At 45.3% G+C, this 27322-nt stretch overlaps 2 protein-coding genes and 1 non-coding gene across 3 annotated transcripts; 2 read left to right on the forward strand and 1 right to left on the reverse strand.

Annotated features, from left to right (window-relative positions):
- The first annotated feature begins 2774 nt into the window (after positions 1-2774).
- On the forward strand, positions 2775-6787 carry LOC119466374 (uncharacterized). The gene is made up of 4 exons (XM_037726918.2): positions 2775-2883; positions 3962-4177; positions 5843-6024; positions 6662-6787. The coding sequence occupies exons 1-4, from the start codon at positions 2872-2874 to the stop codon at positions 6663-6665; spliced, it is 414 nt and encodes a 137-aa protein (XP_037582846.2). The 5' UTR covers positions 2775-2871; the 3' UTR covers positions 6666-6787.
- A 1185-nt stretch (positions 6788-7972) lies between these two features.
- LOC119437844 (U2 spliceosomal RNA) lies at positions 7973-8154 on the reverse strand. Its single transcript, XR_005189555.1, has one exon. It is a non-coding gene; the product is annotated as a U2 spliceosomal RNA (small nuclear RNA).
- A 3479-nt stretch (positions 8155-11633) lies between these two features.
- On the forward strand, positions 11634-16981 carry LOC119466471 (uncharacterized). The gene is made up of 2 exons (XM_037727017.2): positions 11634-11645; positions 16676-16981. The coding sequence occupies exons 1-2, from the start codon at positions 11634-11636 to the stop codon at positions 16979-16981; spliced, it is 318 nt and encodes a 105-aa protein (XP_037582945.1).
- The last annotated feature ends 10341 nt before the right edge of the window (positions 16982-27322 follow it).

Genomic DNA, 27322 nt, shown 5'->3' on the forward strand with positions numbered 1-27322 from the left:
TAGAGAAGGTGGCCAGCCAATGGCAAAGAGCACTTATGATTAAGAACGCTTGGGAATTCGGTTCCTGAAGCCGCCCTCGTGTCAATAAACAATGAAGACCAAAATGCGTTGATTACACATTTAGTGTATAAAACCCACAAAAAGCACTCATAAACTATAGTAGCGAATGACGTATCACGTTTCAATGAATACCACTACTTGTTTAATAACTGCAGACGAATATCATGACACTGCAATATCTCTGGAAACACTGCAGTTGATTCAGCTATAGCGCAAGAACAATGAAACATTACACTTCCCAAATGCGTAGTGAAGTTCGCCGGCTGCTAAGGCTGTCGAACAAGCAGGAACACCTGGTTTGAGCGGCAGTGAAAGTGGTCAGAATTGTTCCTAATTGAACACATTGAACTATCTGTTCCTTGAAATCTCAGAGAGAGCAGAAATTCTGTAAATCAATTGCATTGCCTTCGCCTTGGTATACAGCATATACGCCGCACTTTCTGTACAATATACAATGTGTTGCTCTAGTCCGTAGGGCCCTTGCTACCACGGGGATGAAGATATGCGCCATCTGTTTCTGCAGTGCACAAGACATGAATTTACAAAGTAAACCCTGAGGACTGATTCACTGGTGTTAAAAAAATACCGTCGGCAATGCATGGTCTACATAGAAGAGCGCTTGTCGCTTAAAAAAACCTTTTTGAACAACACCAAGTTACGTCTAATTAAATCTTCGTTACCGCGCCCACTTATGGATATACCTAAACACAGCAGGTCATATACATGTGTCATGCACGTTTATATTCATTATGCTATAACGCGTGCACTGTTGTACGTTTTGACGGTGACAGTTATTTATCAGATTGTCATTGTTATCGGATTTCACCGAATTGTCACTACAACGTAAAAATATACCGTTAAGTCGTTGTAGGTAACGTAGTTAAGTGTACTGGGGATGACCGCTTCGCCTGCAAAACCGACAACTTCTCTGAACATTATCGTGCTATCTGCTATCTGCTATTATCGTGCTATTTTATGGAACTGCGTATGTCTACGCGTATGTGTGTTTTTGTACTGACCTGTGTGCCTTCCTTTTATTCGTGCATCAAACTTTGAACGTGTTCGTGTTCATATACTGTCTTCAGAGCTTTACGCTGCTTTAGAGTTGCGATGTGGGTCAGTTGGTACATATTCTTCAGTATTCTTGCCTCGAAGACGGCTCCAAAAGGCCGAAGAAGGCTACAAGCTCCTTGGGTGCCGGGTCCACCTTGACGCAATGGGACAAAACACCTGCCCGGCTTGTGATGAAAGCAATTGCGCTGACGCAAACCGTTGCCTGACTTTCGGGAGAGTGCACATCTAAAAGGTTACCTAACGAAGGAGAGAAGCATTGCAGTAGAGTTGCGATCTGGGTCAGTAGTTGAAGTCCAGTCATGCGTGCCACTTCTCTTCTCTGTACTTCTTCTTTTTACTGGTTTAATACTGAGGAATATTTGCGATGCTTATTGCGCTTTATTTTTTGCTTGCCATGCAACGAGGTGTACCAAGCGTCACATAAAGCAACCAACCTCTCCTTTAAATTCATGTAATGTAAAAAAAGTAGGTAACCCCGCCGTGGAGCCTTCATTCTTAGTGTTAACCACATTCGACATCATGAAAAATACAAAAGAAAGTGCTTGCTGTCCTCACTTTTGTAGTTCTGTCTTTCTTTTTCATTGTGTCTTTATTTTCTTGTTGCGCTGTGTTTTACCATGGTGTGTTACAAAATTGCTTATATCCATGCGTTACTTCACTGGCTGTTAAGCGCACCTTATCAACCGCTCAAGAAAGCGGTACCTCCATTATTCATAAATCAGTTCGTACGCTTGTGTGTTTCTGAAGAAGAGACACCAGCAAATTTAACTGGGACAGTGAATATATTATTAGTGATGGCTACCGATGAACGGTCCTTACGGACGAAGGCTCTGTGAATTTGGCCCCTGTAGAGCAAGCCAGAGTGAATATGCCACATCATTTAGTTTTCGTTTGGCTTCCCAAGTACTGAGTAATAAACGTGTCCGCTCTTCTGAGTTCGCAAACCAATGCACTTTTCACATCGGTATAATTAACTCTACTTGGCCAATCTATTACGCACACTAACAGCCAAAGCCTTCCAGCAGGGCCGTTTATCGTGTTTGGCGCGTCCATCTGCCACGTGGTTGGAGCACGCACAACTCTTGTTTTGATGCAAGACCGGCTAAAAAGCTATAGGGCTCTGGGCAGCCTAAAAACTTGTTTTTACCGGGATTTACACCTCATACGAGCAAGGAAACACAAAAAATATGAAATGCGAGAGAAAAAACTTGCATTGCAGGCAAAGAACCACGAGTTATGCTGAAGGAAAACACCCACGCAGTATTTGGGCAGCCCGCGGATATTTCTCTGGCAGAAGACCCGACTTTCTATACTGAGACACTTACGTACGCAACGCTTGGTCGTCTTGTTTTCATGTAGAGACCCCGCAAAGGGGTACAGGAGCGCGGAAAACGGCAGAGTTAGAGGATCAGCCAAGCAGAACCATTTCACTTTCTGATTAACAAGTAGCACCGCGAGCAACTGTCAGGAAGGGAACGTCGGTGCGCTATGCGCAGATTACACTAAGTTGAAAGCGAATATCACGCGTATCTAGCGTTTTTTTGCTACCAGGATGGTTCTTCCCAAGATCTCAGTGCCCAGAAGTTCAGGAAACCTCCTTTCCCATCATCTTTTTTTCTGCTTTCCTAGCGTCACGTAAAACCTATATAAAGTCGAGGTCTCAGGGATGTTTCACAGCTCACACCTGCCCAGAAGCTTCCAGACGACGGTGCTCCTACACAGCTCGCTTTTAAGATCATGAACTCCTTGGTAAGGGCACGTTTACCGTGACATGCAATTACATTGTGCACGGATTTCTGGGATACGTGTCAGGGGAAAATTTTATTAGATTACTGCCATACTAAAATGCGTTGGGAATCATCGCCCGTGTTAAAGCTGTTATTTATGTTATCTAGTCTTTTTTGTGTGATTGCAAATGGCGCTGATTTGCTAAATAACGTGAAACGCGGATTGCTACTGCCTCAATGGCATACCACTTTTCACGTGTTGTTCTTGCCTTTATTGCCTTAAAATTAGCAGTAAGATGTAGATTGCATTCTTTTTTACTAGGGGGCTTAAAACTGCGTAGAAAAAAAAGAGTATGTGGCTACTAGGTTTATGAACACTTTTATTGAGGTACAAATACTCTCAAAAGAACGTAGTTTACTCTAGTGCTTGTTATACAAGGTCCTAAGAAAAACGTCTGGGGGAGTTTTACTTTTAAACAAACTTACTACGTGCTTTTGCGGGCGCGTATATCAATTATAAGAAGATAGCTGGTGAATGAAATAGTCAATAGGAAACCAGAACCATTCGAAGCATGAGAATGGTGGTAGTGCTCGGATGACTAGATGTTGGTCTTGCATTTTAAGGATAAGTATAATTAAGACCAAGTTACAGTGAGAACAAATAATAGAATTTTCAGCGCTGACGCTGTAAGCGCACGTGCTATAAATGCACAAAAAATTATTCATTGCACTTTTTTTCTCCTAATTTTTCAAAAGACTGAATCTATGCATTGTTTTCTTTTTGAAATGAGCAGCGCAGCCGCCTCGTGCCTTGAACTGCATTCTGTATAATGGTTTTAATAGAGTTTTATGGTGTGGCAAAGAGTGTAAACAACCCACAAGACTAGCGGATCACCTACCACCGCCATTGTCGTGCTTTTCTCTGTAGTTTTGTATAGTCTCAGCTTACCGAAATGGCCGGCATACACCAACGCTCAATGGATTTTAAATTTATACCTTCACTGGCTATGGCACTTACTCTACCTAAATTCTTTCGCCGCCTCCAAAATCATCGCGCTAAGTTCTTGGTCCCACTGTTGATTGAATGTCATCGGTCGCAGGTGATTGCAGCGGTTGTAATGTGTGGCCTGGTGGCCACAGTTCAGTGCGGTGGCTTCGGTGGAGGCCACAGCGTGATCGTCGTCAAGGGCATCCAGACAGGACACGGTGGCGGCGCAGGGTTCGGCCACGGAAGCGCAGCCTCGGCAACTACCGCGGGCTCCTCACAGCCGCAGGTGGTTCAGGGACCCACTTATGTCGTCAAGACACTGCACCAGGTAAGCGGACCACCTGGTTTGGCATTTAAGAACGGTTGAGTGGCTGTGCGGTTTGTTTAGGATACTGGTCCACGTTTCGCCAGTCAACGTTGCCAGTCAGCGTTGCAGATATCAGGAAAGGCGTAATGAACTCAGCAGCAGTGTATCGTGAGACGAGCTGTAAACAAGCATAGGCGAGCCGAGCCAGATAAATCAGCTATGTGCGTTCGTTTATAAACGTAAAATGCATATTTATTAAAATAAAAAAAATATTGCTCAAGGATTGGGTAACACAGGCACGTCAAAAGGACAAAGGCAGACCATCGTTTGAGCGTGTTCAGGACTTCGCGCCATGTTGCGTTAAGGGCCCCTCACCAGGTCTGACAATTTTAATCTGACAAGCGCAATGCATACACTGCGCGATAACGATCATGTCTGCTAAGTGTTACATACGCGCCGCGGAAAGAGCTTAAATTTCAAACCAAGCGCCGTTTGCCCTTCCTTTCGCGGGCGCCGCGCTCCCAGCGGGAGAGTCGACGTATATCGCGTAGGTGCGCGTACGTACATGACAGTGCTGTGACACGGCTCATAGTGACACGTTACTTCGAGAATTATTAAGGCAACATCAGATATCTGTTTAATCTGTTGCTTCAATAGACGAATTAAAGTTTAGGAAAATGTAACATACGAACCGAATCTCGGCGTGTCTTTGTTTTACTTCGTACCGTAGCAAGTGAGATGTACAGCCTCACGTATTTTTAATTATATCGCACGAGCGTCGATCATGTATCATTTTAGCGTCTTTAAGCGACGATAATCTTCGAGACCGGCAGAAGTACTCTCAAGTGCACTAAGCATTCTCCTGTGCAAGAGTCTTCCGTTTCGTCTGCTTGTTCCCACGTCGTGCAATCGCGCGCGCAGAGAGCGAAAATATGTCATTTTCTACCGTGTTCAAGCTCCGCGATCACGCTTTTTCATCTTTTCACACCTGCCTCATTGCTCTTGATTTTGGTCCTGATCAGGCGTTCTCGTGCAGAGCACCCAAAATCGTCTGCTACGAGAAACGAGACACCGGAAGTGCGCCACTCAGCCAAAACGCGCGCGAGAAAAAAAAGAATGTGGGGCGTGTGACGTATTCGTCACGCGATCCTCCGGCTCCGGTATGGGAGAACGCAGGGAAAAAATTTCGCTTGCGGAGGCTAGACAGGCGAAGTGGAGCGAGTGTCTGTCTATGTTGGCTGTAACGCTAGCCTCCTGAAATCATGAGTTCGCGCAACTTCAAATATTTATATCTCTGCCATTAATGAACTAATTTGAAATATTGTTGCGTAGAACACTCCTTATAGGGCAGGTGTCAACTTCCAGCTTTATAACCAAATTTGCTATGTGGCCTGGTGAAGGGCCCTTTAGAAGGCCATGAATTCACGCATATGGTGAGATGATTGCGGAGAATGAATCCGGCAGATGACAGCACTCTCGTAAACAGTAGCACAAAGAAAAGGCTAGGTCGCTTACCTCTACATGTCCTGCTCACCACACAATGCACCTGATCGCAGGTTGAGTTTGCGGATAGAGCGGGACGTGGCTCCGGCACAAAGTCGTGCCGCCAGCAACCGCGACTCCATCCTTCGAACGCTTGATGGAATCATTGGTTAATTGTGGTTGTGTGACTGCAATCTTTTTCAGGTGAAGAAGGTTTCTCACGGTGGAGCCATCGTTGGAGGTGGGTCAACCGGAGGTCATTCTGGCGGATACGGTGGTGGCTTCGGATATGGCGGTGCATACTCTCAAGGCTACGGCGGCGGATTCTCTGGAAGTTACGGCAGCTTCGGAAAGGGCTACGGCAGTCTTGGCCACGGCGGGTGGTGGTTCGTATAGTTATTACTCGATGCATGCCTTGCGGAGCTACCTCAAAATGTGCTCTTTGTGTTCAACTAGAATCAAAGCGAATGCCGACGAACACATTTCATCGATAGTGTAGACCGTCGAACTTTGTTATTCTATATTTATTCAACTTTCTTTTTTTTAATCCTCGTATATTGCCCTGTGCCTCGTCTTATTCGCTTGCATTCAAATCACTAATTCGCAACGCATGGTCTGTTTCATAAAGAGGTATTTACGCTAGAAGTAGTAATAAATCGGATGCGAACGCAGTTCATAATAATAATGCTTCTATAAATGGACTCTAATGTATTTCTACAACTTCAGGTCGGCTACCATTTTCAGTAGTGCTACAACTTGAATTCTCCTTATGAATAAGCGACGAGATCTTGTAATGTCATACAGTTACTGCCTCAGGAGGGTTTCCCCTGACTAAAGTAGTGTTGAAAGTGGCACTGCGTTAAATTTTAAAGTTTGCCTTCCCATTTGACTGATTTTATTCTATATTTAAGAGCATAAGCAGGTTTTTTATTTAGTTTATTTGTTTCCTTGGCATGTTGAGGTGGAAGGGAGAGGCATCAACATCCTGTATACGACGGCTGTAATATACTGTTTCCATTGCAGGTGATTGCCAATCAATCATGCTATGCAGAAGCTAATGTGACATCATCGGCCACACATCAGCATCGGGGCGACAGCGATCAGCTGCAATTATGTAGTCTGAGAACGATGTAAATAAACGTCGACACACCATGCACATGAAGTTTCAATAATAATTACGGCGGAGGTTGCACACTCCAAAGAAATATAGGCGCTTTCCAGTGTTATGGGATGACGCTGTAGTGGACAGCTTACTTGATTAGCTTTCCCCACCTGCAGCCCACAAGCATCTACTCCTTAGTAAGCACGCGTGTCATATCAAGGTTGGTCCTAAATATGAGGAAGCGATAAGGGGTGTTTCATAATGGGTCTTTTATTCGGCGAATAAGCAATGGGACTTGTATGTCAAGCAAAATTTTGCACAGCATACACGAAACAATATATTTAGGACCAGGTGTATGAAGTGCATCGTGTTCCAGTATAGTTACGGCTGTAGCAAATTCAGTATTAATATCGCGACTCAATTTAGGCACACCATTACTTTTACAGTCAAGGTTATATTGGCAAAACGTAAATTTGGAAAGTCAGGGATAGATACTTTTATACACCTCCGACCGTCCAACACATAACTCAGTATATACTGATTTTATACCCTCTGAGAGCGAGCGAAAGCCTCAGTCACAAAGAAAGCTCCAGAAGCAAGGCATTCGTTAGAGAGACAGATAGAGAAAAAATAAATAGATGAATTATTTTGATCTATTCGCTGTACGTTCTAAATACTGCCGAAGAAATTATGTGGGTAATTAACTTAGATGTGGCTGATCCAGCCCACTGATAACAAGCGCGGCTTCACGAACGTGGTAAAAAACAAACCTTCAATCGTTGAATATCTCGGACATCCGCCTTATAGCGAAACATAATCTTCGAATGCAATAGAATCTGTTCTCAATCCGAATGCATATATATTTGTTCAGTGCAGTGCACATAGTTCTAAGCAAATATTTTAGAAGGCTTACGGAATTGGAATAATTTATCAGTTGTTAACCAGTATAAGTGCAGCGTAAAAGTCGAATTCAAATCTCTGATTTCAAAGTTGGGCAGACAAACTGCTTTAATCTGAAGATAGAGAGAGGCGTAATAAGGGAGAAAGGTATGGAAGTGAACAATAACGAAAAAATCTGCTTTGTCCTGCAGTAGGAGATAAGAAAAAATAACAGAGAGTATTCGAGTGTGTATCTATATAAGGCATTTAGAAAAGTGCGCATTCAACCTAGTGTTTCTTTAGAGTGAAGCTGTATTTGGCTAGTTTCCAGCGGATCGATGTCAGTAGACCAAAAACAGTGGGCCGATCCCGAAGATCGTGCAATATCGGGCTGACCGGTGGCGGAGGTGAAGCAGGCTTCAAGCACCCCGCCAACTTGCAAACATAAGTTTAATATCTTGGGTCCAAATACAACCCGTATAATAAATTAAGCTGATAAGAACAAATACTACATTTTGACCAGCATCGGCCATGTCTACCTTCGCACCCCACACGTGTACGCCATCCCGCGGATTTAAACTAGTGCCTATCAATCGGAGTGTCTTCCGTGTTCTGACATCATGCTCTACGTAGGCTCCTTTCCTCAGTTCTGCTCTGACTGTGAAATGGGTAGGCCACGTGTTCTATGGTCTGAAGAAGAAGAGCGTGCGTCCCAAGAACGACGGCGTGAACAGAAAAGGGAATGGGCGCGTAGGCGGCGGAAAGAGACCACCGACGATGAGTGGGCCGCGGACGCCAAGCGTAAGCGTGCTGCCCGCCAGGACCGCAAGGCGGAAAGAAATGCGAACCGTCCATGTGGCCCGATTCCGCAAACTTGTAACGTTTCACCGGACCAACGGTCAATCACCACATACACAGCTTCGCTGGTCATCCATCTTCACAGAGTGGAACGGCACTTAATTTTTTATGTAGCATTAAGCAGTAACGCGACTGAAAACAAGACAATTGACCCGCAACGTGGCGGTGGCTTTGGCGTTGCATTGCTAAGCCGGAGGGTGCGAGATCAAATCCTGGCCCCGGCGGCCGCATGTGGGCGAAATAAACAATAAAAACTTCAAAAGTCACAGTCCTGCGCGGTACATTCACAGCGTAAGCTGATGGAGCGGCTCAAGATTAGTTTTTACGAGAACGATCTGAACTGTCCGCCCGGCGTCGACGGCGAGCTGCGGCTTGTAATGCTCTCTGCACAGCAGCCTGCAGAGCCCAGTCAAGCCTTACAACTGCAACTTACATGTCGGGCACGCTGCGTTTGCAGGCGTCTTCACTAGATGGCGCCACCATACTGGCGGAGGCTGGGGATCGCGTTTTTTTATGGCGCGCCTCGTCTGAATGGCATCGCGTCGTCTGCGCCTGCGCACGATGCGTTTGCAGGTGCCTTAACTAGATGGCGCCACCATACTGGCGGAGGCTCGGATCGTCTGCGCCTGCTTTAAAGGACATTTTTCCGACGCCCTATAGCAAGCGCTTGCGTGGCTCAGTGGTAGAGTATCTGGCTCCCACGCAGCGGGCACGGGTTCGATCCCGGCGGGAACCGGGCACTTCTTCGCATATCCAGCCATAGTGGTTACGTTCCCCGGGCGCCGTCGGTGGAGGTGGCAGCGGCGGCGGACACCATCGCGAACCGAAACGGCTATCGGAATGAGCCCATAACAACTTACGCTGTCAAAAAATAATGTACCCTGTATTAACTGCATGTTAAAGAACCACATGGGTGGTCAACATTACTACGCGCCTCATAATCATGTCGCTTTCGGACGTCAAATTCGAGAATTTTTAACAAGACAACCAGAGGCTGGGAAGGGTGAGAACACACGGGTGATGCCCGTAAAGCTTGTGTGCAAAACAAAAATTAAATTCTGAGGTATTACGTGCCATAACCACGATTTGATTATGAGACACGCTGTAATTATTGACTCCTGATTCATTTTGACCACCTGGGCTTCTTTAACGTGAACGAAATGCGCAGTGCACTGGTGTTTTTGCATTTCACCCCCATCGAAATGCGGCCACCGTGGCCGGGATTAGATCCGCACCTTCGGGCTTAGAGACTAAATGGTGCAATGCCATAGCCACCACGGCGGGTTTGTATGCAATAAACGCACTTTGACTGGCAGAATGACGTGTCGCTGTGGCTTTCATTAACGATTCAATTTTAGTAAGGTTTGCTACTAAAATAGGGCGCAACGTCTTAGGGTGCCTAAATTGTTACCTGGTGCGCTTCTATTCATGCATGAATAAGAAGCAGCATTACTATGAGTTTTTATAGAGTTGTCAGGTCATTTTCCTCGAACTTAGAATACCTAGGTTAAAAAGAGAGGAAATCAGCATTCAGAAGAGGGAAAACTGATTCCAGAGACGCGCGGTCCTTTCTTTCGTCTACCGCTTCAACGAGCCACTCATCCTCTCCTACAACCATTTGCTAGGCAAAACAATGTAGCGGAATTATTACAGATAACTACTGTCGGCCGGTGAGCATTCACCAAGAATAGACCACAAAAGTGAATTCTCGATAATGTTCTCGTACTCATTTATCCTGTTGTACACTCAATTTTTATTACGCGATGATATTCATATTTTCTCATGGCTTATATATCAAGGAAACATTTTTACGTAGCAATTTTGCAGGCCTACACTAGTTCCATCGAAAAGACATCACAGACGGCGGCAGAAAGTTACGTCGTATTATCCGCGTTGTGTTTTATAAAGACAGCAGGAAATCCCCTCAAATGGGAAATTCAAGCATAAGTGCTAGGCATGAATTTTTTTCAGCTCAAAAAAGTATATAATTCATTCACACACACACACACACACACACACACACACACACACACACACACACACACACACACACACACACACACACACACACACACACACACACACACGCACGCACGCACGCACGCACGCACGCTCGCATGCATGCATGCACGCACGCACACACACACACACACACACACACACAAACACACACACAAACACACACACACACACACACACACACATATATATATATATATATATATATATATATATATATATATACTATGAAAGCACGGACTGGGCTTCCCCCCAAAAGACTGCAGACGCATATTGCGGACGGAGATGCTCGAAGGAATCACTACCCGAGCTGGAAATAATAAATTTCGGAGCAGTGAACGCTTCGAACTGAAGTGTGTCTGCAGGCTTTACTGTAAATTGCTCGCCACGAATTGACCAAGCTATTTCGCCTGACCGACAAGTCTGGGACTGGACAGTAAGCGGACTGCACAGTAAACGGAGCATGAAGCTGGAAGGCTGTAGGCAAGATGGGGCCGGAAGTAGCGAAACGTCTGACACGTGTTTTCGCTTCATTAATGCTGCCGTTGCCGCAACTGTAGAACGCACACAACGAGGAAGTGAAAAGCGGAGCGTTCGGACACGTAACTAGAAAATGGTGCTGAAGGCGAGAAACCCCTCTTTTTTTTTCTCACCCAAAGTGCACGCTCACGTCGATATTCGTACCATACTGAAAGGATCTCCACAGCAAGTGGAGAGCCCAAGGAGCCCAACATGGACTCCAAAAGAGACGTCTGTCTGCAAAAACAACATGGCCGTCACGATCGTTTGGTCTCACACTCCCACACACACGCGCGTGCCGCGCCACAATGAACGCTCTCGGCTTGTGAACCAAATCTGCGCTTCTATCGGAGGTAACGCCGGGTGCACAAACAATAAAATAAGGAAATACGTAGCGGAGGCAAGCACAATAGAATGAACGGAAGAGAATGTGAGTGAAAGCTAAATGACCGGCCTCAAGGGGCTCGCGCGGAAGTTAGAGCACATACGTAAGCTCCCGCATTTTTTGTTGCTCACGGGAGCAGTATATAACGGGGGCTGGGGAAACCAAGCGCGACAGTTGAAACTCTAGCAGCAGGCACTGCGTGAATCGATAAACCGCCGTCCGCAGTAGCAAGCATGAACGCCTGGGTGAGTTGAAGTGGTTGCAGTTGTCACGGTTGCAAACGTGTAGGCTGTAGGCGTAAATGATGGTTTGGTGACGGCTGATGCCACAGACGGTATGGTACGTCCAAAGCAACCATTGAATCGTAAAAAGAGAAAGTGTCAGGCCACAGCACCAATTTAGTCTCTAAATTAATTTTCGGAGAACAGCCGTTATGAGCTATTCTTAAGGCTTTTTTCTTTCAATGTCCGCTTGTTTCGAGAGGCTGGGCCATCTTCTCACTAGTATTTTCGAAGAGCACGCACCCACTCCCGGGCAGCTTTTTTTCGACTAACTGAGGCCTAATAGGCCTCAGTTAGTCGGCGCGAAGGCTCGGACCCCACGGAAGCTCTGCGTCCTGCTTTGCAATGGCGAGTGTCTTCATTTTTCATGGCGCCATACTTACTGCACTGAGCACAACCTGGCGCAAAGCTTTCATATTTCCTACTCAGCTATGGCATCACACCCACCGTGCCAAAGCTGTTTCCTTCCTTCTCTGTATGATTTTGTGCAGCCCTGGTAATATGCTCAGCCGAGGACTGACATGTTCAGCCAATTAATAGCTTTAGTGGTTGATCCCATTTAAAGGAGTGGTTAGAGCTCTCCGCTTGAATACGCATGAGGACTGCTTTGATTCCCGGTACCACTGCGCCAATTTTTACGCTGTATGAAAATCATTCTACGTTCTTGAGAATGGGCGGACGCGTTCCACCATCTCCTAGCTCATAACTATTGTTAGAACAGGGGCCGAATTAACAACGTTTTCCTTACGTAAGTGTCGTTTGCAGTTGGCCATTTGCTTTCGCAAATACCAGGTCCAGCCAACCCTGATGCAGGACATATTATTAAACAGGGGGCCGGCTAATTGCAAAGAGCAGTTACGAAAGAAAAGCTTAGTGAATCTGGCCGCAAGATCTTTGTGAATACGAGCTCTGGGTCCGTACTCACACAAAAAAATTATTACGATACAACTGTTCGTAATAGCAAATCTTGGCCAATCGTGGTGCTGGGCTAATTATAAAGGAAGGCAGCCATGTCAATGGGAAAAAGCATTCGCAAACAAAATTTTTTGTGTATTCGGCAGTAGGGATCGCTTTTACAAAACTCTTCTTTCGTAAGTGCTATTTGCCTTTGACCAGCCGCCTTCACTAATGCTGTATCCAACATCAGGATTGGGTAAAATTTTTCCTTACGAATAATTCAAGCGTAAGAACTTTTGGTGAACACGGGCTCAGGGACGAAAGAGCAATTACTAGCGAAATGCTTTGTGAATTTGGTACCAGGACAAACACTGAATGAGGGCGACATATGCGCTCCTCCATTTTCACATGCTTTCGTCACACAGAAAATTGTGTGAACGCCGCGTCATGACAGATAAGCTCTGTGAGAAATTACGAGTTGATATGAAACGTGTTGAGCAGGAGCACGTGATAAATGGCCAGTTAACTCCTGGCTGCTACGTTCAAACTTATACCACCCGGCGCATGCGTTTTCAAACCATGAAACTAAGAAATGCGAGAGCCGCATAGTGATACACTCCCTTTAGGAATGAGAAGCATATACTTCGTCAAATTTTTTGACTAACGAATCACTACAGCCGCCCTCGCAAAGCAGTTCCAACCTAAGAAAGGTGGTTTGTTGTTGGTCGCTGCCTCTGCTTTTCTCTCATTGTATGTTTTTGTTGGCCAGTGCAAGGAAGCAGGCCACTCACGAGCTTGTCTTACGGGGGCGAATGAATTGAGAATTTTCCGTTTGTTAATTGCACGGACGCCACAGTTCCTTCTCAATACTACTTGCTTTAAAAGCAAATAGTTCAAGGTATGAATTGTGGTACTATCTCATTAACGTGCTTAAGTTGAGCATAATCTACATTGCGTGTAAAGAACACGCTAAATAAATACACCGCAGGTTAAAAGCTTTTGACATGCAATGTACACCATTGCTTACGTGTCTAGTGCTTATAATGGCCCCACGCACTGACTTACATAAAATATTTTGAACGTGCCTCGTACTTCAATTTTTTCTAAAGGAAGCAAGAGTTCGGGTTTTCCCATCTAAATACATTGGAAAGAAGAAATCGTATTTCTCGGCTACCAAATTTGATGAGGTTTGTTGCATATAAAAGAAAAAGTTAAAATATACTGACGGTTGGTTGCGAATTTTCGATTTCTCTCGTCAACGTTTTAATAAAAATTGGGGAAAATTGCAAATTCTCAGAGAAAAAACTATCAAGTTAGAACTCTGTAACTCAGCAATAAAAATTGATATCACAATTCTATAAATGGCACCTAATCGTACATCTAAAGCTGACAAAATTGATATAATATATATGGCTCTCAAATAAACCATTAATACGTGAATAAAGCTTTTACAAATCCCGTTCATGCAAGATTTTTTCACGCAAGATATAAATTGACATATCAAATTTGTTCGCTTTGGATGATCTAATGCATATTGTTTGCAGAACTGCGATATCTGTTTTTGGTGCAGAGCCACAAATTTGTGAACGTCGGGCTTCTATTTTTTTTTTCAAGCTTATCAATTTTTGAAAACTCCTTTTAAGAAATTCAAGTCTTAAATCAAAATTATGCTTCCAACAGTCACTAGAACGTAAATTTATCGCTCAAGTTCAACAAATTTTATTCAAATCGGTCCAGGAGTTATCTCAAAAAATAATTTCCACGTTTTACATGTATTTGAAAAGGTGGCATCGGAGTTAGGCCCGAGCTAAAGCTTCCTCTTAACATTGACGCGTCTTCACTTTTTTGACTTTACTTAATAGAGAGCATGCGTGCTGAAATGTTGTTTAAAAAGTTTTGTGGCTACTTTTATTTGCTGTATTGCTGACTTCTAGCTGCATTCCAGTGTTTGTCGCCACAGTTCATGGTTGTATCGTCGAACTTCTGAATGTGCACTATTGTTATTAGTATTGCTGCATTTCATCATATTTGTAATCGCTGTGTCCGTTTTACAGTGTCCCGTTCAGCGTTTCGTACCAAGAATTGTGTTCAAATATATTTGCCCTCGATCTTTCGCATTTTGGCTGCATTATGCATACAAAACATTTTGGGGTAGATTATTCATTCATTGGAGTGATATCATCCCAAAGCAAACACTGGAGCTATGAGACACGCTGCAGTGGAGGGCTCAGAATTAACCATGACCACCTGGGGTTCTTCCACGTGCACGTAAATCTTAGTACGAGAGTGTTTTTGCATTTCGACTACATTGGTGACGACGCAGCCGGGCATTGAACGCGCGACCACGGGCTCCGCAGGTGGACGGGTCATTGTTACTTAATATGTGTACTTCTGAGTTTGATTTCAACTAGTATTAATGTGATCTTGTATAAATCTTGGTCTTGATCAAAGCTTGGTCCAATGCAATTGAATTATGTTGTAGATAAATAAAGAAACAAATACATTTATTCACGTGTTCGATGGGCAGCCACCTTGTAAGGTGAACTGAGCTTGGGACATATGTGGCGAAAGAGAATATACGCAGGGTCGAATGAAATTTTGGTGGTGTGATGTGTTGACGTGGGATCGAACTGACACTGCAGTAGCGCGAAAGCACACTCGCTTTCTTATTTTCGTTCGAAGTGTTTTGATGGATCCAACCATTTCTAAGGGCATTAGACCAAGAATAATATGTATGTGAGAACTACGGGCGTCTGTTTAGGAGTAAAAAATATTGCTTTAGTTCTGCTTGTATTGATTTGTAATTAATTTATATCACTCTGCGTACACACCTTGAAAGCTTTCATGGATAACCTGACAGTTCACAAAACGTGGTTCGAAACGTATGAAGAGCACGTATGAAACAGAGCAGAGATACGAGAGCCGCATGCCCTCAGCCTTTGTTTTCAGGTTTCTAGATAGTCGCACTGATCCAATAGAACTTCTTGGGCAACTTGGTGCTGATATATCCTAGGTATACTTGGCTGTGGCGCGAAATGCATTTTGTGAAAAGGGGACAGAAGAGAGGAGACAGTGAAGTTACTGTCTCCTCTCTTCTGTCCCCTTTTCACAAAATGCATTTCGCGCCACAGCCAAGTATACCTAGGTCGCACTGATGCTAGTGCCGCCGCAAGGTATGGGCGTTGGCCAGGTCAAATTATTGGACAATGTTTCACCTACTTATCCCGTCTTGATCTTTCTGGAATACTATTTCACGTACCTAAAATATAATTGATCCAATGGGCCACGTGGGAGCGGCCGCTGCGCGCTGAGTCACGTACCTCAGGACGTTCATTAAAGTTTACATCCATCCATCCATCCATCCATCCATCCATCCATCCATCCATCCATCCATCCATCCATCCATCCATCCATCCATCCATCCAATGGGCCATGTTCGTTTTAAATGTTTCCCATGGCTCCCCTACACTTCCACCAGTTCTTACTGTTTCTCGAGCACCAGGAGATTGTGAAGCACTTGCGGAGGAGGAAGGAAACGAATGTAGGCTATAGAGAGGGAGAAGAATGGATGCAAGTGGGGAAGGTGGCGAAAGAAGGGAGTGGGGGATGCTGGGCCGGGATTGGTTGGCGTGTGCGATAAGGTCAACACCATAAAAACCCCGCCAGGCTCTCTCTTCGACACAAAGCGCAATGATGTCATGACATGTGTTAATTTTGTTTCAAATGGGCTACATATAGTGGTTTGAACCGTCGCCTTGTTGTTTACAACAGCATCAGCGAAAAGCGTGCTGACTAAGGGACAGACTGAGAATTCTCTTGCGCTACATAGTGCTTACGTGCAGTATTTTCCCTTTTTTAGTTTCATTTTAGCTTGTCATTTTGTGACCGTTAATTTTCTTTATCCCCTTACCCCAGCCCACGCATGCCAGTAGGTCTATACAGTAGCTAACCTCCGTCTTTCCCTATCTTCTTCCTATGTTTTCAGTGGCGTAAAAAACAACAACAAATAATAATCGTCTCATTAGCCATGATACACAATAATTTTTGCTTTAATTTTTAAATTGTGGTTCTGACTGCATGCTACCTGCCGTCAAAAGGTCATCGTGTTAGCACTCTGCGCCCTCACATCGACGGCAACAGCTGGGGGCTATGGCGGTGGCCATGGAGCGATCATCTTGGCTGGAGACGGTGGTGGTTATGGAGGAGGCGGACATGGTGGTTACAGCAAAGTGGTGCCTGGACCCTCATTCCTCGTGAGCACGGTGCACCACGTGCACAAGATCAGCCACGGTGGGGCCATCATCGGCGGCTACGACTTGGTATCCCGCGGCGGAGGCTATGGAGGAGGCCATGGAGGAGGCTATGGAGGTGGCTACGGCGGATACGGTGGACACGGATGGTAATGTGGACCGCAATTTATGCACATTCTCTAAGAGTTATAGCGCCACAAGCTTGGTCTGGGTTACATAAAATCACATGCTAGGGCACTTTATGACAAGCGCGAGCCAATCATCATGACGAGTACATGTTAGCGAATGTGGCCAGATTCTTGAAATATTAACGCAAAATGGTGAATTTCATCATTTTAACTCCAGATTTCGACGTTTCCAGTGCTCAAACGTAATGCCAAGAGCCCTTTCCTTCATGAACGTCCAGAATACACTCTTCGCCTCTGCTTGTTGGTGGGAGCACCAAGTAAAACAGGAGAACGCACACAGAGTACCTTCACCTCGTGACAATGCGGCGGAAGAGACTCTCGAAGCAAGCCGTATGAGGCTCTGTCCACGCGAGGGGGGGGGGGGGGGGTACTATGGTGGTATCCTGGAATCTCCCCGGAGGCCTGCGGAGACTATAGGTGCTCTAGAGTACCTATAGTACCTTAGGGACATGAAAGCTGAGAAGTTGCAGTAGAAACTTTAATATCATGGGCAGACTTAGAAGAATCAAGTGGTTATTTAAAAGGAAATGAAGCTTGTTCTGTTTACTACACTGGGGTGTTAAGTGGATGTGTTTGAGAACTTGTGCTTCACACATCGCCAGACAAGGGGCACCTGGTGTGTCTGGTTGAGGTTCCATTTCTTCCGACGAGTTGAGTTTCAGATTGAGAAGGTGCATGTGAACGGAGCGTTAGGTCCACAACTTCAGACAAGCAAGAGGAAAGAAAGGGCAGCTTGGCTTATTAGGTTGTCATGTAGACAAATGAAAAAAAAAATCTGCAACATTGCAGCGGAGCATCCCGTCCTCTCAAAGATGATCAAGGTGAACAGAGAAGTTAAATGTCTAGACGTGATTTAGCAATCTTAGGTGAAGTAGTCACAAGAAGCGTAAACTGAGGTTCTCTAGTTAAATAGTAGTCTAATAGCACAATACTAGCACGACATGATTTAATAGTAAGCTGTATCGTGGTACAGAGTGCACCGCGATAGCCATGTGGAGACCGAAAGAGACAACTGTTTACAGGGAAAATCACACGTTTGGCGGATGATCAGCATTACAGTCAAATACATATAAAGCGCGAGCTGTTGGTTTTCCGTTATAAGTATCATATTGTATCTTATATACCCTGTCGGCTTGAAAATATTCTGTTGCTGCTCAAAAATTTTAAGAAATTATCACTCTAGAAGGTAGTAGCTTAAAGGGGCCTCAGGAAATCTGCTCTTTGGAAATGATAAGACCCGCGATCCGCGAAAGTATTTTGATTCGTTGAGAGAGATGACTAATTTTCTGTTTGCGAAAAAAAGTAACATGTTTCGCGTGATCCACTGCAATGGTATGAATCACTCTAAGGCACATTTGCACCCGTTGGGGCATATATTGTCCCTTAATAGGGACCATTATGTAACTTGCGTGCACTTCCTTTCATTAACGTTGCGCTCCCAGTACTGTCATGTCACAAACGGCATGCGCGTATCAGAGCAACACAGTGTTTCCTACACAAAAATTGTTTGCGCGCAACGCGCAATAGAGTAAGTGCATGCATGATTGATGATGATAATTGTTTAGTCCATCAAGATAAGCCACAAATGGTGCAAAACGTTTTTGCTGATGGACATGGGGTCTACATTTACACAGCCGAATATTGCTCTACAACACTGAAAGTAGTGTTGAGAAGACGTATTTGATGTTCGGTACACGGATAGTGCAAGGCGTCTTAAGAGGCTGCGCATATACCGAGGTATTTCTTCCTCGGTTACTGTTGTGTATGAATGCTTTATGGACTTCGTCCTGTCTAGGGCGAAACTTCTTTTTGCTAGCCATCCTCAGCTCTCTCTATCTCATTCTCGACTATACTACTGGCGAGCTAAGTCGCTCCTCATTTACAATTGTTTTTTTAATGAGAACATTACCTAATATCTGCTTTTTCATCTTTTCCAGGTGACAAAACTCGCTGAAATTATCTACGCTCCAAATACACTATCGCCAGGCATTCTTAAGACCATGCACAACAAGCATCGACGCTGTTCAAAAACATTTTCTTGTTTAAACAGGACTGTACATAGGCAGGAATAAAGCTTTTGAATTTTCTTGGTTGTAGTGTGTTTCGTGACCAAGTACAATCAGACGAAAGCGGTCGAGTGCCTGCGGGTACAAGCGGTAATACAAAAATCTTTTTCCTAAAGGCAACCGTGTTCCCTTTAGGTGTCTCCAAATCTTAGGAGACACCTAAAGGGAACACGGTTCCACAACTTGAACCCATTGGAAACTGCCATACAGCAGTATTGGGTTGAGTAGAAGTAAGTTTTCTTTCTTTAAAAGTACCAGAGGCATTAGAGGCAACTGGGATCAGTTCAAGGGGGATAGGGAAGGGCAGGTCAAGGATGGTAATATTTAAAAAAAACATTTTTTTGAAACTTCAGGTAGTTTTCTTCATACGGGAAGAGAAAGTTTCCGTTCTCCCCTCATACGTCGGAATAAGCAAATAAAATACTGCGGTAGTTGAATAAAAAGCCATAAGGATTGAAACATTGTGCACAAGACAATTTTATTGAGTTGTTTAAAATACTTTAAGGGTGTTCGAATAGAGAAATTTTGGAATAGAGGAGAATACAAATATTCCACAATAAACACCTTCAAATATTGAATCAGATACAGAATATTTTTATACTAAACAATATGAAATGTAAATATTACTTGGTGTCAGTTCGGTAAAGAAAGGCTCATGAACGTATTTGGTGCACGCATGTAATGCCGTTCACAACTCGATGTCCTGTCTACTTAGGTGTCTGTAGAGAGAGAGAAAAAAGGTAAAGGAAAGACAGGGAGGTTAACCAGACATTATCTCCGGTTGGCTACCCTGTACCGGGGGAGGGGTAAAGGGATTCGACAGGAGAGAGAGAGAGAAAAAATAAGTACAAAAAAGGGGGAAAAAAAGGAAAGAAAAAAATCACACACACACACACACAAACACACAAAACAGAACTGTTTCTGTGGGCATTGTCACGCAGTCTGCGAAGGCGTTCTAGTGTTGAAAAGTGTCAACGTCCCATCCTACGTCACACAGTGTAGAGTCACCATTTGTCACTGAATTCGGTGTCTTTTAAATAACGCAGCAGTGCCTTCAAGGTGGCTCGCGCTGTTGTTCGTGTAGGCCAGTTTACAAGCATGTTGATTTGCGTTATTAAGCGTTTGTCGAGTTGACGTATCGTGGCTGAGAGAGCTGCTCTCTGCGGGTTAAAACGAGGGCACTCACAAAGAAGGTGTGCGATTGTTTCGTTGCACCGGAAGAGCGTTCGAATCACAGTCGGTCAGATAGGCCGGTGGCTCGCAAGAAGCACAGAAGCGCCTGCACGGCCTTCTTCTGTGACGTTGGGTCCAGTCTGTGGTGGAGAATTTTTTCTTCCGACAGAGGCCGGTCGTCCAATTGGTTGAACGCGTTGGTAAGAGAATGTCCTTGCGCACTGTACTGCAGGCAGTCGCACAATACATGTACAATTGATTCTTCATTGCCGCAGTGGTCACAGGCTGCGCTGTCAGCCATTCCTATGCGGAACGCATAGGCGTTGGTAAACGCAACGCCCAACCATAATCTGCACAAAAGTGTTGCGTCTCCTCGGCGAAGCCTTGATGGTACTCGAAGGCTTAGGGTTGGGTCCAGAGAGTATGAGCGAGCATGCATGAAGTGCGATTCATTCCATTGTGACCTTGTGCGTTGGCGAGTGAGCACACGGAGCTTCTGTGCAGCGTCAGTCCTAGAAAGTGGAATGGGTCGTTTGTGATCTTCTTTATGAGCTGTGCGGGCAGCTTGATCGGCCCGTTCATTGCCGATAATTCCACAGTGACTTGGAAGCCACTGAAAAGTTATTTCTTGCCCTATCTCAGTCAGGTTGTGTATTGCCTCGGCAATCTCAAAGACCAGCTGCTCGTGTGGACCGCGGCGTAAAGGTGATAGTAGAGACTGCAGAGCCGCCTTTGAGTCGGAGAAAATTGTCCATTTGTGTGTCACTTGATCACTAATGAATTGCAGCGCGGCACAAAGTGCTGCGAGCTCTGCTGCCGTCGATGTTGTGACGTGAGACGTCTTGAATTTAATAGTTGTGCCCATCGTTGGTATCACCACTGCCGCGGTAGAGCTGTTCGGCAGGACGGATCCGTCGGTGTATATATGGGCAGAGTCTTGGTACTTCTCGTACAACAGGAGTAAGGCGAGCTGTTTAAGGGCTGGTGATGACAGCTCTGCTTTTTTCTGTATGCCAGGTATTGTCAGGTTGATATTTGGCTGGGTAAGGCACCACGGAGGAATCGAAGGTCTTGCGGCAGGAGTGAAGCAAGTTGGTAATGATTCACCATGCGTGGCTATTGTTTGGCAGAAAGAGGTACGTTGTCTGTCCGCTGGCAGAGATGCCAGGTGGTGGTGGGGAGTCCGGGCAAGATGTCGTATATGTGTCCTTAATGCTTCAACCTCAATGTGAGTCTTATCGAGGTGGTCTCCAGCAATTGCTATAGTCGCCGCTGTTGATGCACTCCGAGGCAGGCCTAGGCAACTGCGGAGCGTTTGCGCTTGAATACTTTGTATGGTGCGCAGACTCGTTTTGTTTACGTTAGTTAAGGCTGGCAAGCTGTGCCGCAGGAAGCCAAGAAACAGCACATTGTATAGTTGCAGCATAGCACTTGTGGACATTCCCCATGTCTTTCCAGTGAAGAACTTAAACAGGTGACAGATGCCTGTTAACCGCTTCTTCATGTATGAAATATGATGGCTCCATGACATGTCTCTGTCAATTATAACGCCTAGAAACTTGTAATATTGAATGTAGGGTATTCTTTGGCCATTTATCAATACGCTGTAGTTCGCCATGGGCTTCCGTGTAAATGCCACAAGTGCGCATTTCTCAGACGATATTTCCAGACCTCGATTCCGGAGGTAAATAGCTGTCTGAGATGCGGCTTTCTGGATCCTCGCACGCAGTTGTAGGCGTGTTACTGCAGACGTCCAAACGCAGATGTCATCCGCATACATTGATAGCTGAACTGTGCTTGGCAGGTGCTCAAGGAGAGAAAGGAGAGTCAGATTAAACAGCACAGGGCTGAGGACACCGCCCTGGGGGACGCCGCGGTAGCTGTAATGTAGAGAGGTGTGGCCGTCCTCAGTGTTCACGAAAAAGGATCGCATGGAGAGGTAGTCGCGTATCCATTGAAACATCCGGCCGCCCACACCTACCTCTTCGAGAGCAGTAAGTATGGCTTCATGTGTAATGTTGTCATATGCCCCTTTCACGTCGAGAAACAAGGAAGCGCAAAGACGCTTTCGGCATTTTTCGTGCTGAACGTAGGTGACTAGGTCGACGACGTTATCTATCGATGATCGACCACGGCGAAAGCCCGTCATAGCCTCTGGGTAAATGTTGTGGTACTCTAGGTACCACTCCAGGTGTCCTAGGATCATTCTCTCCATTACTTTGCCCACACAACTAGCCAAAGCGATCGGGCGATACGATGAGAGCGCCAAAGGCGATTTGCCAGGCTTCAGTAGTGGAACCAGGCGACTGGTTTTCCAGCTTATCGGGAGCGTGCCATCTCGCCAAGATTCATTGTATAGCTCTAGGAGAACAATGCTTGCGCGCTCACCCAGATGACGTAGGGCTCTGTAAGAAATGCCATCAGGTCCTGGAGCCGATGTGCGTCCACACAAAGCAAGTGCTGCCTTAAGTTCATGGATTGAAAAAGGTAGATCCATGCGTTGATCTCGCGGTGGTGGAGAGCTACTCGAAGGCGGAAAATTGTTGGGAGAAGCGAGTTGGCCGGATAATCTGGCGCAGAACTCTTCTGCCACGTCAATATCCTTTCGCTGTTGTGAAAGGGCTAGGATCTTGAATGGAAACCGTTGCACGGGCAGTGTCCGGAGACCTCGTACCGTCCTCCACAATTGCGATAAAGGCTTGCGAGGCTCTAGAGACTCACAAAACGCAGCCCAGCGTTGTGATTCCAGCTTAGCTAACCGGCGCTGGATCTTCTTTTGGATGCGTCTGGCGGTCCGTAAATCATCCATTGCATGCGTGCGGCGGTACCTTCGTTCAGCACGTCGACGAATTGCTCGAAGTCGTTCTAATTCTATATAAAATTGCGTTAGCTTAGAAGAGCATGTGAGAGTGCACATAGTATCTTGTACTGCGCTCTTGATAGTCTCTTCCAAACGATGTGAAATGTTGTTTTGACAGTGCTCTTCCATGAGAGACTGAAACTTGGTCCAGTCCACTCTTTGGATGGTATCGCGTATCTTGGAAGGAGATAATCCGCTTATTTTGACGTATGTGGGAATGTGGTCACTCCCATGTGTTTCTATATCTGCAAACCACCCAGCACGTCTGACGAGGCTTCTTGAGACAAACGCCAAGTCCAGACAGCTGCTGTACGTGGAGCCACGTAAGAACGTAGGACTGCCGTCATTTAACAACAAAAGTTCATTGTCATGAGCGACGGATACCAAATGTCTGCCTTTCGCGTTGATCTTCGTACTGCCCCACAGTGTGTGATGAGCGTTGAAATCCCCAATGATGACCCACGGATCAGGAGTTGATGATAGGATGCCGCGTAGTCTTGTTTGATCAAATCGACTTGATGGAGACAAGTAAGCGCCCACAACGGTGATGGTAAGTTTCTTCTTTTTCACTGTTAGACATATATATTGATTGTCGTCATGAGGAGCCACAGGCTGGAGAATGTAAGTGAGATTGCGACGAATAAACACCATAACCTTGCTGTTTTCACCAGTAGTAGATGACATGAATGATTCATATCCAGAGAGCCTGATTGTGCGGGATAAGTTCGGTTCGCAGATGACAATGATCGGAAACATATGGGCGTAAACGAACCGACGAAAATCAGCAATGCGCGATCTGAGTCCCCGGGCATTCCACTGAAAAATTGTTGCTTTTCGGACCTCATCCCTGAAAGGCAGTAGCTGTTGAGCCATGGTCTACTCAAGGGCTGCCAGCACCGGACTCATAGCGTCCAGTACTTGAAGTGCACTTCTGGCTGACAGTGTCTGCATGTTGTTCAATAACACGTGAATGGCACTCATTAGGGGTCGCAGAAGAGCGACCACTTGCTTATCTGTATTCTGCAAGTCATCCGATGCAGCACCTTGCTGTACTGGAGGTGGCTTCTGCTGTGGCTCTGCTACAGGTCGTGTAGGCGTAAGAGGTGGCCATTCCTTTGTAGAGAGAGATCTCCCAGTTTTCTCTCTTCCAACCTCGGCGTTTGTCGCGCTCAGAGCAGCAGCTGGCTGTGTTCTATGAACGGTCGACATATCTTTAAAAGTTGACGTTGTCCGTCGTGAGGACCTTCGACGGTGGCGTCGTCTTCGTCGGACTTTTTCAGCAGCCTCTTTGTGGGTTGAGCTGTCTCTCACCATTTGTCTAAGAATAGAAATCTCTTTCTTAATCTGTGGACAGTCTTTGGAAGAAGCACTGTGAGCACCCTGACAGTTTGGGCACTTCAAATTAGTGGCGCTGCAATTGTCTTCTGGGTGGGGTTCGGCGCATCGGGGGCATATTGCGGAATTTCTGCAAACGCCCTTCACATGGCCCATCTTCTGGCAGTTGAAACACTGCATAGGCCTCGGAACATATGGTCGAACCGGGTGGCGAAAGTGGCCTACCTTCACGTACGAGGGAAGACAGTCGCCTTTGAATGTTATTCTGACACAACGTGTGTTGCCGAGGCGGCCCACGTACACAATGACGTAGTTTTCGCTTGCCGGTTTTATGAGAATTGGCAGATCTGCATTGGAAATTTCATTGTCGATGTCATAAATGACTCCTGTTACAGTGGCACCATCAGCGGGCACGATGGATCGGACTTTGATGTTGCCCAGCTGCGTTATATGCTGCAATGTGTTCAGCGCACTCGAGTTCTTCCCATCGACCGCCATAATGTTTTTCCTTGTATTCAGCCTGACATCTTTAATCTCATTGGGCATGGTGTTTTCTAGATACAAGGAAAGTGCTTGCCTGTTGAGCACGCGCAGATTGTCAGTTGTGTTCTGCGGCACGAACAGGATGGAATGAGGCCATCGTCGAGGCGCATTTTTCACGGTGGTCGAACTTGACGCCAAAGACGCGTTCATGATCCTTCGTTTGGCCTTGCGGTGCAAGACAGGTTGAAAGTTGTCTTCCGAGGACTCGTCACCTGAGGCGGAGTACAGCTCGGTGTCTTCGCTCTCACTAGACGTGTTGCCTCGCTTCCTCGAAGCGATGCCCGCCGGTGAACCGGAACCAGGCGGGGCCCCGTGAGCTTGTCCGTCCATCACCGCGATATGCGGGGCGGTAGACCCCACAATTGCAGTTAGAAGTCCAGAAAAACACAGAGACGGACGAGATGCGTTCCACAGAAGAAACACTTCGTCATCCTCCTGTAAATGATAAATTGCTTTTATTATCTAGTGTACCATGAATAACAATTAGGGTACCTTCATCCATTGCATGTAGAGGGCTGTGTTCGTTGAAGGAGATAATTATGTGTTCGTTGAAGGAGATACTACACCACTCAACATTATTTTAATAAAAAGCAAGCATGGTTTGGATAATGAATTGCTTTGCTTAAATCGAAACAACACATTATATGCTGCCTAAAAGCCAGACATCTTTATTGACTGAGATTGTACTGAAAATTATACCAGACTTTATCCGAAGTGTGCATATGCTCAGGAACTGACGCATCTCCTCAACCATGGCTCTCCTGGAGCACAATCATTCCGAGCGGTCCCCACATTTACTGGTCTCTTTCCTCCAAGATTCGATTAAGTGTCGCTACCCCTTGTATTCACATAGACACGAATATTCGATAGTTTTCTACAGCTAATTCAACACTCGAGTACGAATCGAATAGGAAAGACTTCGTTATTCTGATTCAGAATGTCAAATATTCGCTCACCCTTAAATAAAAAAAAATACCAATGAAAATACTGAAAGGTTGACGTGATCGCATACACTAACAATTATATCTGAACATAATGTCGCAGTATGTTCTGCAGCATTCACCTTCTCACCGACTCGATTCACTTGTAATGCCTATAGAAACAATGAGCTTAAATTCACAAGTGCACCTGGACCACTCCTAGCTACGGGAGGAAGAGAAATTTATAATTATTTTCTACTAGTCTTCCTCCTACAAATATTACTGCAACCGCACTGACTTCCGAACTAAACACACACGCACGCCCACACAGACACAAACACACACACACACACAGAGAGAGAGGAAACAGAGTTGTAGGCTACGAGGGCTATAAAAAGTACACGAATAAGTACGCCTACATAGGAACGCATGCGCACAGATTATGAATATAATTTGACGAGCTTATGGCTTTCTGTACGCAAAAATAATTCAAACAAGTACAATACGGCAGCTGATAATTTTTAGGTTTTACAGAATTTTTAAAATTTGCCTTCGGCAGATAGCATAATTCCATTCCTTGAGCTAGATTATTTGAAGCGGCGGATACTACTTGCACAATAAAACAAAAAAAACCATATTAAACTAATAGTAAAGATATAGTTTACTTCATAATTAATTTCTTTACGGCACATGTTACAGTTTACGAATTCTCGTCGGTGAGTTGCCAGGTATATGCACTTACAATGCGTTTTCAAGATGTCTCCAGTTTCGAGATATTCATTTCCGAAGTGTGTGAGAAATTACATGGACGTTCCGGCTACTTTTGTGCTTCAGTACATAAAAGAACAATTTGCTAAAAATGTGAGTGGAACAACACTGCATTCTAACGCTAGTTTGATGGCACATATCTAAAAACCCGTGCCATCCTCAAAATTCGTTCCAAGTGGTTATGCCTTGCACACTCACTGGCTACAATTCGTAAATTGCAATAAGTGCAGCAATGTTGTAAATTAGAAGTTCATTTTAGCAAGGGCCGAGGCACTTGACGACAAACTTAAACGTGACACCGAAGTGGTCTATGTAGATGCGGGCAAACAGGGCCCCCAAAATTACATCATCTGTGCGGTGAGTAGAAATTCTACCGTCCGAACTGAGGCATCCGTAAAATCACCCTCGACCTTAGAAGCAGAGGAGGTGGCCATAGCGCTAGCACTCACTCTCAAACCGAAAAAAATCCTAAGTGATTCCAAGCGTGCCATCACAAATTACGCTAAGGGATACGTAGGCAAACACTCGAATAGTATCATCAACTCTCTCCAAACCGACCGCACCACAGAACTAGTATGGGTCCCTGCTCACTCGGGAAATGCCGGGAACGAGGCAGCGCACCAAACAGCCCGAGGCTTAAC

The sequence above is a fragment of the Dermacentor silvarum genome, chromosome 1, assembly GCF_013339745.2.
Source record: "Dermacentor silvarum isolate Dsil-2018 chromosome 1, BIME_Dsil_1.4, whole genome shotgun sequence".
NCBI lineage: Eukaryota > Metazoa > Arthropoda > Arachnida > Ixodida > Ixodidae > Dermacentor > Dermacentor silvarum.

Coding starts and splice junctions, on each gene's coding strand:
- LOC119466374 (XM_037726918.2), top strand. Junction 4,178..5,842: donor TCGTCAAGACACTGCACCAG/GTAAGCGGACCA, acceptor AATCTTTTTCAG/GTGAAGAAGGTTTCTCACGG.